At 37.4% G+C, this 19765-nt stretch overlaps 1 protein-coding gene across 1 annotated transcript; it reads right to left on the bottom strand.

Annotated features, from left to right (window-relative positions):
- Nucleotides 1-11720: 11720 nt before the first annotated feature.
- Nucleotides 11721-13025, bottom strand: LOC124630115 (fork head domain transcription factor slp2-like). Its single transcript, XM_047163846.1, has one exon. The coding sequence runs from the start codon at nt 12956-12958 to the stop codon at nt 11996-11998; it is 963 nt and encodes a 320-aa protein (XP_047019802.1). The 5' UTR covers nt 12959-13025; the 3' UTR covers nt 11721-11995.
- Nucleotides 13026-19765: the final 6740 nt, after the last annotated feature.

Below are 19765 nucleotides of genomic sequence, written 5' to 3' on the forward strand. Positions count from 1 at the left end.
GGGAAATCTTTAGGGTTCCGTTGCCCATATGAATGTCTTACAATTTGGGATTTTTTTAACTTTCACTCATTTTAATCACTCTTTCCACCTGTGTGTACCTCTAATTTCCTGTCTTTATTGGCAAAATTGTTTTCCTGTTCTTAGGTAAGTATAGCATTTCTATCATATGTGCTACCGAATCCTCACAGCCCGACTCACACTTGGCTGGTACTATAGAAAATATGACATTATTTAATACCTGATGTTTTTTGTGTTTTTTTTCTTTTTATTATCATTTTGATTGTAAAAGTTTGTGGAATAATATCCATTATTTACAACTCTTACAGATATGGATTTGGTAAAAATAGATTTTAAAAATAATGTTATACATAATATATAGCTCCACACGCCATTCACCATAGAGTACGCATGCAGGCGCAGTGCGGGCAATCAGACTAACTCCCAAGAGAGCGATCAGTCTCTACCTACAGGCGACGTATCGTCGTGGTGGCCACAATTCAGTTTTGTTATGGCTGTCTTGAATGAGCCATGGTGAATGATTAATGCTCTATTGATAACACTTTTGGGATGTTTTACATGAAATTGACCCGCAGGTATGGTGTCGCTTGCAAAAAAGACATTGATCATTGCTAAAATTCTGCGACGTGACAATCATAGGCACACGTAACATAATTTAAATTGCCTGACTGCCTTTACTGAGCACGGTACTTAATTGATACTTCTGTGTCAAGCTTTAAATCTTCGGTGAATTATTTTATTTAAACGATTAAGTAATAAACTTGTTTTAATTCATATTTATCAAATAAATACACGTGCTGACTGACTACGGGAAACATATTTTTCCGGAAATTTTATTGTTATACTAGCCGTTCCCCGCGGTATTACCCGCGCCCGGTGTATTTTTTGCCGCTCTGCTGGTACATGGTGAGCAGTAGCGTCTACCTACACTTGGTATTGGTATACTCATATAAGTTATGCTACCCTGGTACATGGTGAGCAGTTGCATCGAAATTTCGTTATTGGTATACTTTACTAAGGTGAATTATGCTGTCCTAGTACTTTACTTTTGTGGTTCTGCGGCATTCCGTAAGTTGGTTTTTGTCTAATCACTCCCGTCCCGGGAATCTTTATCGCAATTTTTTTTTCCTTATTTGCTCACCGTTTAGACTTACCCTGGACTACGACAAACATTTTAAAACTAAAATCAGCTCAATCGGCCCAGCCGTTCTCGAGTTTTAGCGAGACTAACGAACAGCAATTCATTTATATATATATAGATTATTCGTCTGGGTTGATAATTTCAGACGCATGGTTTCATGGTTTATTACTCGCTATTCTCTGTGGTTCCTCTCTCATTTCTTTCAGAATCTGAAAATTAATTTCTGGATAGTTCTGGTTTAAAACTATCTATGTACCGTTCTTTTATTTTATTCGGTTCTGTAATTTTAGCATAAAAGCGCGACAGACATACTGATAGTTACTGTCACATTTATAATATAAAGTCAGGATTATCTATACGTAGATAATATAACATTATCGTATCTTATTAATGGTGAAAAAAACCCATAAGTACGTGTTTGTCGTCCATCGGCCATCAATGCAACATTAATCACTCGATGTTCAACGTTCAAGATAGCCGTGGCTAACTGGCATTGTGTGGCTGCCTAGGAAGCCACCTCGGAGAGGCAGCAGCCCGTAGGTAGAGACTGATCGCTCTCCGGGGACAACTGTCGATTGCCCATTCTGCGATTCTTTTTTATATTCTATCTTGATTGAAATCTGATGGTAGAATGTAGTAAAAAAATACGATCCACACTTACAATGTTTAACATAGCTACCTTTATAAATGTGTTTATACTTACACTCTTCCTGAAAAAAATATAACACAATTAATTGTACAGTTCTGACGCATTGAAGTGGAGAATTTTTCAAAGTTATTATGGTATATAATAATCCTAAAATGTGAAATCGTTGTGAACAAAATCAGTGTCATTCGCCGTCTGTTAATTAAATCAATATGTGAAAATTCTAGTAATTGCACAAAGCGACTACGACCTCTAAAACGATAAGTTATCTGCCTCAATGTTTCTATGCGTGAGTGCAATATGAACTAATAATGTCCTCAAAGGATTAGTCAACCATTATCTGTCCACTTTCCAGACCATACTTACCGAATTTTGCGGCGAAATACCGGTTTTATCTTGCTTTGAGATTTCATATTAGGATGTATTCATATAACTATACTTTTTATGACAGATCAATTAACAAAACTGCGAATATACACATATTTATAAACGCCAATTTCTACGCTTATTTTTGGTGGAGTATCTGGCATAATAAAAATCATAATCTTAATTGTAAGCCAAAGTATAACTAGGAGTCTATAACGACAATGTCTTGCTCCACTTTTTGCCACCGCCCAACAATGTCCTGTGTCGTGTCAAGTGTACGGCGACTGTGACACTCGCGACACAAAGGTGTCAGCTCTCGTCCGCAGACTACCGCTACTTACAGACTACGACTACAATAGATATTTGCAATGTGCTAACGTTGTCCGGACATCCATCATTTGGTAGACTGTGGTACAAGTTGAAGGAATAGGAAAAGGTTTTTTTTTCGTTACAGTCCTAGTAGTTTCTGAAAACGTACATAAAGCTCTTAGATAAATATTTGACTAAAAAAAGTATGATACTATTATCCTCCTACCCTTATCCTGATTTTATTTTGGGTAGGCGCAGTTTGAGTTCTGCTTCTAAGTATACTCTGCAATCTGCCGTAGTCTCACAAATATTACACGGTGATATTTTTTTTTTATATAATTTAATGTTATTGTATTTAAGTATTAAGCCGACCCCAACATAGTTGGGAAAAAGGCTCGGAGGATGATGATGTATTTAAGTATTGTATTTTCTATGGGCCTTAGGCCTCTGCCTCGAATTTTGCGGGCAGCGGGGCGGCGGCGGCGGCGGCGCGGGAGCGGCAGGATCTTACGCGTATAATCAAATGGACCGGCCCTCGAATACAGCGGCGCGGGAGCGGCGCGGCGGCGGGCAACGAGCGGTGTGCTCCAGTTAAGCGGTGACCGCCCGCGTTGGGCGTCTGCATTGTAGGCATAGTGTTATACATTTATTTTGTGACGTATCAAAATGTCTTCGGACGTGCAAGAGCTAATTATTTTGGCCATCTTTGAGAGGACACCCATATGGAACAGCAAACACAACAGAACACAACACGACACTGCTATATTGCCGCGCGATCTGCCCGCTAGTTTCGAGAACAGGTATGCGTTGCCCGCCCGCTCCCGCGCCGCCGCCGCTGCCGCCCCGCTCCCGCGCCGCCGCCGCTGCCGCCCCGCTGCCCGCAAAATTCGAGGCAGAGGCCTTAGATGCCTGATGCAAATAAATAAATAAAATAAATGAAAAACCTTTATGCTTCTATGCTACATGTTGATAGGCATTTGCATTTGACCACTACCTCACATGTTTTATCTACTGTTAAAATATTTTTTTTTATATTAGCTAACAATCAGCAAACATGCTTCATTCGACAAAAAATTGCTGCCAAACACCTACCAAATTAAACGACTGTATCACGGAATCTCGAAGTTCAAAATGCCGAAGTACTGAAGCCATAAAGTACACAAGATCGATGCACGTGACTTAGAATGTACGCTACATCGAAGTACTGAATTGCGAATGTTCATGATACCGATGTACGGAATATCGAAAGTTTGTTATAGCGAAGTACGTGATTGCGATTGTTCTGAATCCGGATGTACGGAATATCGAAAGTTTGTGACACCGAAGTACCTAATATCGAAGGGTTTAAAATTACGGTATCTGCGGTAATTGGTAATATCAACCGGCAATGCTTTAAATATCGTATTTTGATCAATTTCCAGTAAAAAATGCATTGCTTTAATGTACTTGTGTTAAATCTACGAGATCTTATGTTGTTATTCCACGACTTTGTTTTCGATTTCTGTCGTGGTTCACATTTATTCATCATTATTTGCCGAGCCTTTCCCAACAACCACCCACCCACCTAACATTGTATTGAGGTCTGCATTATATATTATATACACTTTTTGTTTTCAGCATTGTATTGGGACCAGCTTCCAATCGGAGCATCAATGTTTTACAAGGAGCGACAACATAAGATCTCGTAGACCGACCCCAACATTGTATTGTTGGGGAAAGGCTAGGCTCAATATAATGCAGACCTCAATACAATGTTAGGTGGGTGGGTGGTTGGTGGGAAAGGCTCGGCAAATAATGATGAATAAATGTGAACCACGACAGAAATCGAAAACAAAGTCGTGGAATAACAACATAAGATCTCGTAGATTTAACATAAGTACATTAAAGCAATGCATTTTTTACTGGAAATTGATCAAAATACGATATTTAAAGCATTTCTGGTTGATATTACCAATTACCGCAGATACCGTAATTTTAAACCCTTCGATATTAGGTACTTCGGTGTCACAAACTTTCGATATTCCGTACATCCGGATTCAGAACAATCGCAATCACGTACTTCGCTATAACAAACTTTCGATATTCCGTACATCGGTATCATGAACATTCGCAATTCAGTACTTCGATGTAGCGTACATTCTAAAGTCACGTGCATCGATCTTGTGTACTTTATGGCTTCAGTACTTCGGCATTTTGAACTTCGAGATTCCGTGATACAGTCAAATTAAACAATAGATAACTCCATCACGCTAACCCTCATCGCTTGTACCACACCCCAACTAACAGTTCCGTACCTGAATCTATTTGAATACAATCAAACAAACAAACAGACGGACAGACAAACAGACAGACACGGCAGCAGTCGTCACCAGGAAGCCAGCGCTGACCATCCATCACTACACTGGGGTTCTAAGAAATCGCACGACATTTGTGTTTTTGGTATTAATTCATGAGGTACTTACTGTTATTTTGATAAGCGCCACACTGTAAGTACATCCTACTAATATTATAAACGCGAAAGTTTGTATGTATGGATGTATGGATGTTTGTTACTCTTTCACGCAAAAACTACTGAATGGATTTTAATGAAACTTTACAATAATATAGGTTATACATCAGAATAACACATAGGCTACAATTTGTAAACATATTGTTCGAAATACTAAACCTGCGCAGACGAAGTCGCGGGCACCAGCTAGTAACTTATAAAACTGATACGCTGTCCAATATCTATGTATGTACCTACAAGAAACGAAAAAAAAAATACCTGAATTATTAATGAAAAAAAATAAGCCGATGTCTCGTTGTCCTGAGCTGTTTTTAGTTTGACACTGAATTCTAGAGAGATCTCAAGATTTGATTTTCGTTTTTAATTTTTTAGAAGGCTGATTATAATTCCTGCAAAAAGTCAAAAATATAAGGTGTAAATTAAATAATAGTAAGAACTTACAAAAACCATAGGGACGCGACCTTGTTGTGCAACGACAGAATTTTGTTTGGTTCGTTGCAAAATCGAAACATACATAGCTACGTCAATTTCAGATAAGCTGCAGTCTACGTGCCTTATAATAACTGTTGTATTTACAAATGTGAAAGTAAAGGAAATTCTACTAGTGAATTTATATAATAGACTGCTCTACAATATACCTTCGGTTGGACTGAAACGGATGTCATTTGCTTTTTATCAAATTGCGCCAAAGCAAATAGGAGGATTTTCTCAAAGTTACATACCTACGTAAAAGACATGCTTTAGTAGATATTGTTATCTTACACGAGGCTCTCCTAAATTATCTACAATTAGATACATGCCGTAATAGATTTTAATCATCTTTTTATCTTAGAATACAAACAGGTGTTTATTAAGAAGCTTACGTCTAGTTTCTATTGCTAAATATTTTAAAACCTTTTATTAGCCATGTGTATAAGACGTACTGCTTGTTCACTATTTTTAAGATCAAACATAGGTAAAAAGAAAAAAAAATTGTTTGTAATCTCTAAAGACTTCGATTACGGTTGAAAGGTTTTGAAAAACTTTTTTAGAAAGCTAAACAATCCCCGAATAACTTAAACTATACAGGGTTACTGGTAAGTATACAGGGTTACTGGTAAGTATACAGGGGTACTGGTAAGTATATAGGGTTACTGGTAAGTTGACCGCATCCTTTCAGGAGGTGATAGTATAGGTCAATACGGACAAATTTCATCATGGCATACACTGGACAAAAGTTAACCCGTTTCAAGATAATCGAATTTCAAGATCAGTCGTCTAGGTACACGTATTTTTCATTATTAGTCAAAAGTCTCGTTTTTGGATAGAAGATGAATCACTTCATAATAACAAACCATAAAACTGTACAAATCACAGAGAAAATTATAGCGAACAACAATTACTTTTTTAGTAGGGGAGACCGGGGCAAAGCCGTATAGCTAAGGGTTTGTGGATGCTGATCAATAATTTTAAAACACAGATGTACTAAATCAACATTTATTTTTAACCAGTCTCATAAGGTACGCAATCACAATATTTTAACTTAGATAATTAAAGCGTAAATTGAAAAAAAAATAGCAAAAATAATTCTTCTACGTTTTTTGCCCCAGGGCATAAACAAAACCGTATACCGTATGGATTTCGGCACCTGATATATTTGAGCAGCTTTGAAGTACCCCATAGTCCCATCAAACATGGCTTGAACAGCTTTTTTCATGTTTTCCGTGACCCACGATTGTCTATTAGTCGTCCTTTTATAATCACGAGGCATCGTGGCATCTGTCTTGAAAAATAAAAGGTTAGTACACTTAAGTACAACCGGGTCAAAATCGTACATGTACGATTTCACGTAAATTTGACGATTGGCACTTCTTATTGCACATAAATTACATAAAAACCACTAAAAAACAATAAAATAAAGTATTTAAAAAACGCGCATGCCGGTCGCGACAAGTGTTTGTTGACAAATAGCCGTGATTGGTTGACATCGCTGAGCTGCAGTGGCGCGGGAAATTTGAATTATTAACAGAAATACATACGCTATACGGTTTTCCCCGGATATACGGTTTTGGACAGGTCTCCCCTAGCTATTTTCTCAAAAATATTACTCTTCATTTTTTTGTGCAGAATACTTAAAAAACATCTACATTTATCTAGCTACCCAAAAAGGCACAAAACATACAAAAATCTGCAAAAACGAGACTTTTAACTAATAATAAAAATGTATACGTGTACCTAGACGACTTTTAAAGAAAAAATCTTTAAATTCGATTATCTTGAAACGGGTTAACTTTTGCCCAGTGTATCCCATGGTCAAATTTGTCCATATTGACCTATACTATCACCTCATGAAAGGATGCGGTCTACTTACCAGTAACCCTGTAACTTACCTTTAGTCCGGGTGCAGTTTACCCGAGATAGGGTGAAAACCGCGAGAATCAGCTAATTATTATTTGAAATAATTCATAATATATCACTATTTTTTTCTACTCTATGTTGCTTACTTTTCAACCTGCCTGTTCAGCAATGTTCAGCAAAACATTGGAAGTAATTAATGTTAACGACTACATTTAAGAAAACTCAATATTTTGCTACTCTATTGCCTCAAGAGTAGTTTAACTAAAATATTATGCGAAGCATTCAAAAAAATAGACATTGCCAATAGACTATTTCAGCTAAAATAAGTAGTTTACATAAAACATGGCAATTTCAGGACATTTCAGTGCGTACGCAAATGACTGAATATTTTAAAGTTGTTTTTCTGTCAGAGTGTTACAAACGCCACTATTACTCTTTTTCATATTACCTAGTAAGGGTAACTAGTAATGGAGGCCTATCCAAGGAATTAGAGACTTTACTAAATCAATATGATTTAATTGTAACAATGCTTACCTATCTATATATGTTTATTGAAGTACAAAAAGATCTATCGGCCTAAAGTATTTAGATAAAAAAACCTTAATGAAAGATTATTGAAAGGTTATCAGTTAACCGCCTCACTGTAAGTACAGATAGATACCTTTATCTAATTTAATTGTCATGAATTCAAGGCATAGATGGTCACCCATCCGCGCACGGATCGCGCCATACTGCTTTTACCGTCGCAGCGCCTTAACCACGAGCTCTTTCGAGGGTTTTTCCAAATACCAAGGTCAAATTCCTCATTCATAAGAATTCCACAAGGAAAAATTCCCAATAAATATATTGTCTATGGAAAAGATAATCTTTTATAATGATAATAATTCTGTTAATTCTATGTTTATTATCGGCTTATAAGCTGAGTTCGATAACAATTGAAGACGTAATATTGTCGATAAAGTAGATACAATATTGTTATCTATTGTCTTAATCGTGATACGTAGTTCATATTTATATTATTAAATTTTTTGAAAAATGTTGTAATAGTTAACTAAACCTAAGCTTGTTTTCAAACTTTAAAATTCACTAAGATCTATTCAAGACCAAAGAAAACACTTTAGATTTCTAAATTACTTTCACGCAATCTATTTTGTAATACATTTATTTAAGTATAGTTAATTTTATACTACATATTTTATATTTTAATTTATAAAAATACTTAATACATACATATACAAAGGTATGGCATCAAAATCGATGCCACCTGGGAGTGCTCCCAATTTTAAAATGTACCTGCCTAGGTGTAGTTGCATGAAAATTCAACATAACTTTTAATAATACTTTATAAAGGTTTTCCAACCCTAAATTATCGTGTTTTACGCGATAAACAATATAAAAAAGATAAAACAAGATACCTGAAAAAGATAGCAATCATAAAAAATAGATAATTGTTAATCATCATTATTACTTATTATGAAAATATTAGTCAGGCTAATAAATCGTCAATGTTTATGATATCATATCTAAGTATAATAATGTTGTGATGACAACTGCGGTTTCCGGATCACAAATGATAAGATAATTTCCATATCTGTTTTGTACACAAATCACCTAACTTTTGTACAAATAATACCTAATACACCTAAGGGAATACCTAAAAAAAATACTATACCTAAGGGATATTTTCAACTATTGGTATAACATTAAAAAAGAAATAACCGTTAAAAACACTTTAGGGAAAAAAAGGATAAATATTAAATCGACCATGACGTTGCCAATGATGCAATCATGACAGCTCGGTATCTACTAGATAAAAAATATATTTAATCTTCAGTTATCTATTTAAGAATAGGTTTTAATTACAATTAATTGTAATTATGATGAAATAATACGTTTTTACACTGTCGTGCATGTGCTTTTCTAGAGAGCAGATATCTACATAAAGTTCACCTTTATAATCCACATTTTTCTAATCACACAGAATAGGCATGTCGTACAGCCCAACTATTTATTTATACCAATGTTTTCACTAACTATTAACTGAAGGATTTAATTATTAAAATAAAATTTAAAACGTAGATTGAGTTAACGTCATCAAGCATTTACCTTTTGTTAACAACAATAACCAGGTAACCGCATTTAAGTTGCCCTCTTTACAAAAATGTACAGTTCCGCATTCGCTAGCGCAAAACTATACAGTAGTCTATAATAACATTTTATTTCATTTGCAGTACATAAAGATATATTATTTGTACAATAAGATGTCTAATACAAGCCACATGACAGCTAGTTACGGCTCTATCCATCGACAAAACCCCGTTGATTGCTTCTGACGTCCATCCCCGTTTTGACCGTTTCCTTTGTAATATAATTTGTTTGCTTCAACATATAAATGGTTTTATAATCGAATGTTTATTTTTACCTGCTTTGCTTATGAACGTGCTTGTTAGTTTTAGGAAAGAAGCAATAATGTAACTGTCAAAATTCTCTAAACGAAAGGCGTATTGAGGAGCTCTCTGATTTCAACGTGTGTAAAGTAGGTATGTGTGTATGTGTATACCTGCCTTGCCTTATTTATCATTGAAGTCATCAATATTTTTTATATTATTGTTCATAGTTTACCAAAAAGATGATGTTCATGTTAAAAATTACAGATTACACCATAAAGTGGATTTACCTACAATAAAGATACTTTACAGTAATTACGATTCCCAGATAAATAAAAACAGATAATTTGTCAATGCTATCAATAATTTGTAATCTCTAATCCTCACTATCGCAATAGCAATATTTGTCATATAGACGGATGTCTCACAAATTCGAATTAAAAATTCCAGTGCAGTACAAAGTTAGTACACCCAGAACGAAATCCATACACGTGCGTAATATATGATATTATCTCCATGAAGTGATGATATAATATTATTGATCATAATATATCTTAAGTTAAGTACTATCTTATTTAAAAGACAACTATTGTACAGTGGGTGGGACAGATATCGTTACTGACGTATTTCTCAGTCCACACGTTTAGGCCTAATTGTTGGCAATTTTATTCAGAATTGTAAGATGTTTGCATGTGAAAAGATCAACTTCTTTAGGTCTTGAAGAAAGTAGTTTTTGATGTAGGCCATTCTAAGTTGGTAATGCGTATTACCTATAAATTAGGCAGGTTGTGCCGGCTTTTACGCCTCGTTATCCGCCTGCCAAAAGGGTTATGATATATGTAGGTACATATGTTGAGTTTCTTTGCCTTAAAAAGCAGAGTTAAGGTTGTCTTTAGGTAAAGTCACAAAGATTATTGAATATTAAGAGAGTTCAACTACTATTGAAAACCTAAGAGAAACGACGGAAAATGAGTATGAAGTTTCATAAAGTTCTCCATATATTTATTATGTAGTTACTACGAGACTCGTCTTAGGTAAATTAAGCCGAAGATATTTTTAGTGTTTTATAGTTTAGAAACTGTGTAAACTTTTAACTTGGTCTTTTTGCTACCTTTTAATGTCTGACCAGTCCTAAATCATTATCTCCGTATTGTCCGAGGTTTAGATCCTTTCTTGTATTTGTCACTATCTAATTTGGTGAGTAGGTAAGTTAACTCAGTACCTAATTTAACCCCTATAAATTGCAAATTAAATTATAACGTAATAAACTATTTCTGTTCGATGATGCACCCACAAATCCCAGGTTTCTTAGTACCGTATTGTAAAATGTGAAGTTCAGTTCATCTATTATAGCAATAAATTGTCGATCCCAAAATAATATCCCTCATTACCCAGAATCTGCTTCAACGGTGACTGAATGTTCCGAGAAATGCTCTCAAGTGTGTGTTTAACTGAACAGTCATTGTTTACACAACGCCAGACAACGGCGAATTAATCTCAACACTACGGATTCTTAGCGTTTAATCTTTTGCTGCTAAACAAACTGATCTGATGCGGGAGTATAGCTGTTAGCCCACAGTCGAGCATAAACAAACTGATCTGATGCGGGAGTATAGCTGTTAGCCCACAGTCGAGCATAAACAAACTGATCTGATGCGGGAGTATAGCTGTTAGCCCACAGTCGAGCATAAACAAACTGATCTGATGCGGGAGTATAGCTGTTAGCCCACAGTCGAGCATAAACAAACTGATCTGATGCGGGAGTATAGCTGTTAGCCCACAGTCGAGCATAAACAAACTGATCTGATGCGGGAGTATAGCTGTTAGCCCACAGTCGAGCATAAACTCCTCAAAACAAAGAGACCACTAAGCCCGATTATAATAATCCCCAATTTAAAATGTAACGGAAATATTTCTTTACAATCTGTTTTTATCTGACTTTTGTTTGCCAATCGCAATTATCTGAATCCCAATTCTCAGTATCAAGGTCGGGTAAATAAAATAAAGTTTTAAATGTGAACAATATTTTAGTTTTATTCATTATAACTCTTTATCTTAATCCTTATAATCTATGTCAATAAATATACAACTTTGGAAATATTTACACATAACGACAATACACGGCGGAATGCTACGAGAGGACACCAGCTAATATTGCGACTACAGAGATTACCTCTCACCACTGGTCCATTGGCTACACTAAAACTAAATCACAGATAAATAAAATGTCTCCCGGCGATCAGTCAGTCTATTTGGTAGAGCCTCTATGAGATTGCAGACGATCACTGGCGCGAGAGCACCGTCACCGGCTTGTAGATGTGCGGCGAGAGCGGGTGGTGCGAAGCCGCCGGCAGCTCGGGGCTGGACGCGCCCGAGTGCGTCGGCGACGGCAGCAGTGGCGGCGACGGTGGCAGGAGCGGCGACGTCTGCGCCAGCAGCGCCGTCTGACCCAGCTGCGAGCCCTGCATCAGCGGGGACTGCGCCATGAAGGGGCCCGACGGTAGGCGGTCATAGAGCGCGGGCGAGTAAGGCAGGCTGCCGTAGGGCATAGCATCGCCACGGAAGGCAGGGTGCACCGCGCTAGGGGCCACTGGATGGCTCTTCATCTGCATGGGTGCGTACCTTTGGTACAACAGCTGTGAGTAGAGGCCCACGAGTTGCGAATAGGTAGCGGGTGGGTAGGCCGCCGGCAGCGCGGCGCCTGGGAACAGCGGGCGCTTGAAGCAGGCGAGGCGCGAGCGGCCGTTGAGCGCGGAGCGACGGCGCAGCTTGCCGGTGGTGCCGCCGATGAACACATCCTCGGCCGAGGCGTCCAACATCCAGTAGTTACCCTTGCCGGGGTCATCGTAGTGGCGCGGCACTTTCACAAAGCACTTGTTTAAACTAAGGTTGTGGCGGATGGAGTTCTGCCAGCCCTGGCGGTTCTCTCTGTAGTACGGGAAGTTGGTCATGATGTACTCGTAGATGCCGTTTAATGTGAGGCGTTTCTCGGGGCTGTTGCGGATGGCCATCATGATGAGTGCGTTGTAGCTGTATGCAGGTTTTTCATGTTTCTTGTCTTTGCTGTCGTCGTCCTTAGGTTTGGTGCAATCAACGGGTTCAGTTCCCGTCACATCCAGTTCGGAATCGCTGAGGTCGGCTTCGGAGGGCGAAGCGCCCGTCGACGAAGCCGTGGGGGAGGGCGGAGGTGCAGGTTTGTTCATCAGTATAGAATTAATACTGAAATCTCCTTCGAACTTCACCATTTTGAAACACTTGTGATACACTAGTTGAACACGTAATGCGTGCGCTTACACTGCGAGCGGCGAGTGAACTAGCGGCCGCGGAGGCGGCGCGCGCTTTTATACGCTGCGTCCGTGGCTCCGCCCCTACAGCTTTGTGAGTGCGCCGCGGCCAATAGCCGGGCGAGCTTTTTGATACATAGCGCCACGCCCCGCATCCCGTAAGCTCCCCTCTCCGCAAGCTCCTTGTAGTCGTTTTGTTTGAGTTGCGCGCGCGCAGCGACGAGTTTATTTATTATCTGGTTTATCTTTTATTGGTACTGTGGCTGCGATTATAAATCGATTGTGGTTTGTTATGTGATTAATGGCTATTGTAAAATATTTTTTCTAAGTGTACTCTATGTTCTAAGTTGTTCAATTTATGTTGATTGATTTTTGATAGTCGTTCTAACGTGTAGTGGTGTAGTGTATTACTTCCATTGCCCGGGGATGCACACAAGCTGTGATGTAGAACAGTTGTTGAAGTCTGCCTGACTGACTTTCTCATCATTAGCATTACTAATTGTAATACATTTGCAGTTCTTTGTTTATAATAATAACCATTGCATAGTTTCTAGCGATAGCTAATAGTTATTTAGTAGGTAATGAACTAAGTAGGTACCTGATTTACTAATAGACCTGCCTCAGGCGCCTAGCAAGTTGTTAGCTTTTATCAGTTTATCTATTTTGTTAGTAGAAAGTAGGATAAAGGCCAGTACAGTATTATTGATATTGTATTTAGTAGGAATAGAAACTGATTAAAATTTTGCAGGATATGAACTTAACCATTCATAGGACTAAAGGAGTAAAACCTAAGTTAAATATTGACCGCAGTTAATCGGATTAAACGTTAAAGACTATCCAAGGTATTTTATAATTGTAATAAGATTTACTGTTCTGTTCTATGAATTGTAAGTTAATTAGTTTTACCTTAGCCTTACTAACGGGAGTTAAATTATAATTCGTTTTGTATTGCATTCCTGTTAATGTTAATTGTTAAATACGCTTGCAATAGAACGAGTTCAGTAGTTAAAGATGAAGAAGGATCTAAGGATTGATATCTGCCTATATTTAAACTTTCGTCATATTCCTGTAGTTACTTGGTTATCCTTACTAATATTATAAATCGGAAAGTGAGTTTGTTTGTTTGTTTGTTTGTTTGTTCCGCTTTCACGCCGTAACTACTGAACCGATTGCTTTGAAATTTTGCAGACGTAAAGTTAGAAGTCCGGATTAAATAATAGGGTACTTTTTATCCCGAAAAAAATAGATATTCCCGAGGGAAAACAAAAATATTGTTTGCTTGATGGATGGATTGTAGATGGCGCTGTGTGTCGTTTAAAACAAGGTAATATATTGCAAACGAATATAAACATGTAAATTTAGAAGCTAAATGATACGATAATGAATCCCCGAAAATGAGGAATTCCCGAGGGATGATGTACAATTTGTTTAATCGTCTAAACTGTTTTTTTTTACATCTACTTATATATTGCAAACGAATATGAACATATAAATTTAGAAGCTAAATGATACGATAATGAATCCTCGAAAATGAGGAATTCCCGAGGGATGACGTACGATTTGTTTTATCGTCTTAACTGTTTTTTTTACATCTACTTATCCTGAATTAACTATAATTCAACGAATTACTAATTGGTATAAGTATTAGTTAAGTTATTTCGTTCTTGAGGTATGCGATAGATGGCGCTGGGTGTTTTTAAAACGTGGTAACGATGTGTTTTTAAAATACATAAGAAGTGGAATGATAGCTTTTTAAAACGTGGTGACGTTGTTTTTTTTAAGATACGTAAGAAGTGCAATGATATCTCGCGCTTTAACCTGTAGCTCATTGTTCAATCGCGAGCTTCCCGATAGCTCGATAGATGGCGTTGTGCTTTTCTATATCGTGGTGTTAAGGTTCGCCGCGAATTAGTCTGTTTTGAAATCAGTGGGGCCCAGTAGCGCCAGGGCCAGCCGCGGCTGCGGGTTGTTCGAAAGAGGTACCGCGGCCCTGGTATATAAAAGGCCTAGGACGGAACACGACGATTTTAGTCAGTAAGAGTCTGACACTCCCTCACCGCTGCTAACCCACAGCGGGAGGGGTGAACCGAATTCCACGCGGGCGAAGCCGCGGGCGGAAAGCTAGTTTAATTATAATGACTAGCATTTTTGTAAAGATATTTAAAAAAACTCAAATATAGACTTTAATTCCTCTATTAATAGTAATAATAATTAACCTTTAATATCTAAGAGATAGTAAACAAAAATGTGTAATAATAATGACTAAGTTTTACTCGTATCTGTTAGAAGATAGTGTTCTAGGTCGATGTGTATCTAATCTGAGTCCAAAATCCGTCTGTATGTACGTAAGCGTGATGATCAATGTCCGTTTGTTTGTTTGTTACGCTGAACTATGGGTATGCAGAGAAAATGATGAATGAATGAAGATATGTAAATGTATGAATCAACATAAAATTACATATGTATTTTTTCATATTTTATAGAGCCAAAATTGATTCTTATAACTATATCCCGAATAAGTAGATGCTGAGTTTTTTTTAAAACAAAGGTATATCATATAAGATAGGATCTTAAGACAAAGAAATGCCGATTCAAACATTGGTAAGCTGTCTAAAAATTTACGTAATTACTTTTTTAAAATTATATGAATTATTTTTTCTAGACGTCGAAAATAAGTCAAGAACTTTCGATCCTCAATCAAAAACACTTGCAACGGTTTATCAAAAAACATGCAAGTAATTGTAGCGAGTTACCTCGTTCTTATCGTCAGCAGTGCCTAATCACTGTGACATTTTATCATCAAAATATTTATAAATATATTCGAGATAACTTACTGTATGTAAACCATTTCCTTCGTAATTCGCGTAGGTATGTCAATATTGGATTTTTATAAGGATTATTCACGTAGAATAACAATGAAAGTAGGAATTCAACGATTTTAAGTGCACTGGTAAAGTTATAAATCTTGTCAATGTTGTCCTAATCCAAAAATAGTGGTTTAAAAAGTCATATGTTTGTAATCACATAAAGATTATCGTCTATGTGTGTGTACATATAGATAGATACCTAGTTAATTCTAGATGACTTGGTAAATTTTTATATTTCAGGAGTGGTGTTGATATCTTTGCAAATAGGCGAAAAGGAACTTGATAATACATGTCGGTTGCATGATTGTCATGTTTATAATCTTAGTGACTAGCAAAATAATAGAAGCATCGTTTTAATCTAAACTACGTGAACCTATAAGTTACATTATCTTCTGTAAAGTGGATATGAAATGGCAGGTGTCAGGTACCTACTAGATATGACATATTCTGTGGTAAGTATAGTTTGAGCGAGTTACCGCAGCTCTGGTACACAAGAGCTCCTGAAGGAACATGGTGGGGTTTAGTCGGTAAGAGTTTGGCACTCCCTCTCGCCTTAAAAAACAATGTGGTAGTCAGTTGGAATTTTTCAATTAGACTTATTAAAACTTCTTATAAGACGGTACGTTACACGTTTATTAAAAGGATCATAGTGTTTTAATTGTTCCTAATTCGTTATCATAATAAGAAATAAAATCAAATAGAAATCTAAAATCAAATAAATCAAATCATCATCCTCCGAGCCTTTTCCCAACTATGTTGGGGATGGCTTCCAGTCTAACCGGATTCAGCTGAGTACCAGTGCTTTACAAGAAGCGACTGCCTATCTGACCTCCTCAACCCAGTTACCCGGGCAACCCGATACCCCTTAGTTAGACTGGTGTCAGACTTACTGGCTACTGACTACCCGTAACGACTGTCAAGGATGTTCAATGACAGCCGGGACCTACAGTTTAACGTGCCATCCGAAACACAGTCATTGGTGTCTAAGATATACTTAGAAAGTACATACAAACTTAGAAAAGTTGCATTGGCACTTGCCTGACCTGGGATCGAACCTGCGCCCTCATACTCGAGAGGTTGGTTCTTTGCCCACTAGGCCACCACGACTTTCAAATAAATCAAATAAATCAAAAAAATCAAATAAAAATAAATTAGACAAGTATTAATGTCATGTTATAGTCGTGGTGGCCTAGTGGGCAAAGAACCAACCTCTCGAGTATGAGCGCGCAGGTTCGATCCCAGGTCAGGCAAGTGCCAATGCAACTTTTCTAAGTTTGTATGTACTTCTAAGTATATCTTAGACACCAATGACTGTGTTTCGGATGGCACGTTAAACTGTAGGTCCCGGCTGTCATTGAACATCCTTGGCAGTCGTTACGGGTAGTCAGAAGCCAGTAAGTCTGACACCAGTCTAACCAAGGGGTACCGGGTTGCCCGGATAACTGGGTTGAGGAGGTCAAATAGGCAGTCGCTTCTTGTAAAGAACTGGTACTCAGCTGAATCCGGTTAGACTGGAAGCCGACCCCAACATAGTTGGCAAAAAGGCTCGGAGGATATATAAGTATTAATGTCAATCCCCTGTAATTCCATGAACAATACCTAGATTTACCTAACTGTGCCTTTAGTCAAAATTGATTAAATTTTTGAAAACTAGATGCTTACGTGGTTTAACTTCGAGGGAACTGTTTCCCGCACGCGGGTTAGTAGTTGTTGATGCCAACCTTCACCAAAGTACAGTCAGCACCAAAAGTCGATGAACAGAATCAACATGACAAAACACCTGTTCACAATAAAATGCCATAAGTTATAGTCGCAACTAGGAAACAAAATAGACTGTACACCAGAAACTTAAAAAGTAGGTACTGCATGTACATGCAGTACCTACTTTTTTACTTTTTTTTGATAGGGTAACAAATAAACTTCAGTTCTTCTTTCAAACAACAGTACAAAATATTAGTAGGATATTAGCAATGTACCTATGCATATTATTTTCGCTTTCAGCACCAAGGTTAGATAAGATTATGTTAATAATATGTTATTTCCTGAAACACAGCAGTGTAAACATGTCAAAACATGAAACAAAATATTAAAACTTTATCTTGAAGATTACTTACTGAGTTTCACTGCATAACTTGTGAAATACAGAACGTACTTACCTAAGTAGGTGTAGGTATTTATATGAATTTTTACATAGGTACTGAAAAAAGCGAAAAATGTACCTAACACTCTTCAATGTCTCTTCTAAAATTGAAAAAAAAAAGATTCCGAAGAATTGAGAACCTCTTCCTCTTAAATCGGTTAATAAGAAGGTACTAACTACAGCATACAATGCATAGACAAGATCCGAATATCGATCGACACGTCGCCTCTATATCGAGTCAGTAAGTAGGTATATCGACATCGACATAGAGACACAATGAGCACACCTGTGTCGATCGCGACAATAGCCAGACGTGTGCCCATGAACTAAGACTTGTTTTTGTGTAGATGTGGTAATAGGTATTGTGTTGGAAGAAGTTTCTTTTAAGAAAAAAAATCATCACGATTGATTTAAGAAAACTTGAATAATCTCACCAACACAATCGCACGAAACAGCTAATGTAAAGCCAGTTATCATGAACAAAAGAAAATTAAAACGATAATAGAAATCCACTTCACAATTACAAACACTTTATTTTGCCACCGACTTCTAGAGCCATGGCAAAAGTTTTATTTTGTCCCTTTCAGGGTTTTGTCATCCACCTTCTTCTAGGGGGATTCCATTGAAAATGCACTTCAGGTTCAGCGTAAGATCTTAAATTGCCACATCCGATTCTTACTAACTCCAAGTGAAGTTATTCGGTACATTTTTAACACAATAGTGTCGGATTTGTGTCGGTACTGCTCGCTCGATCAGCATACGTGATCGAGTGATCACTGATAGATTGATCATCCGAACAAATGATCGACTAATCGATTCGATCAGATCACGGTCATCGCTAACATTGTACAAGGATTATATTGTCATTTATTGGTATAAACTTGATCAGATTTTGAGTACACGCAGACCATAAACTTTTAGTCGGCCGATAGTTTCTTCGGACCCACAAATCAGTATGAAGATGAACGAGAGAGAGAGTATGAAGAGAATTGCAGCAGGTACTCATATAACAAGGAATAGATATTCTCTGCAATGCCTGAATGGTTGGAAAAATGATTTTTTTTTTGAAAATCTTGACTTTAATCAGTTTTTAGTCGTTTCCATGCCGATTATGTGCGTACCACTTATTAATTCCATACTGATTTATGAGCCCGAACAAACTGTGGTCCGACTAGGGCATGCAATTTCGGTAAAACAAAAATTACCGGTAAAAATTCGGTAATAAAAATATTTTTACCGGTAAACCGGTAAAACGGTAATTTTTGTATTTTTTTTTAATGTGATATTATAACAATAAGATTGGGTAGCCCTAAAGCAAAACCTAAATAAATATGCAAAGTATAAGATGGTAAACGTTTTTTGTGACGTGAGCCGTAACAAAAAACATGTCAGTAGTCAGTACCATCCGTACGCGATGTCGCCGACAAAATGCAAGAGAAACGGCTGCGATGGTACGGATATGTAAAAAGGAGTGACACCTGAGGACATCGGCAGTGTGAATGTGATACTCAATCTCAATATACCCGGTCAAAGGCGCAAAGGCAGGCCGAAACCGTGGTGGTTGAGTGTCGTAATGAATGACATGAAAATCTGCGAACTCGAAGAGGAAGATGTCTATTCAGGAGGATAGAGCGAAGTGGAAGAAGGAAGATACGGAAAGCCAACCCCGTCACAAGACGGGATAAATGCTAAGAATTACCGTAAAAAAATATATTTTTCATTGAAGTAAAAGCCCTTTTTTATGGTAAATCATCAAATGAC

Source organism: Helicoverpa zea, chromosome 4 (genome assembly GCF_022581195.2).
Source record: "Helicoverpa zea isolate HzStark_Cry1AcR chromosome 4, ilHelZeax1.1, whole genome shotgun sequence".
Taxonomy (NCBI): Eukaryota; Metazoa; Arthropoda; class Insecta; order Lepidoptera; family Noctuidae; genus Helicoverpa; species Helicoverpa zea.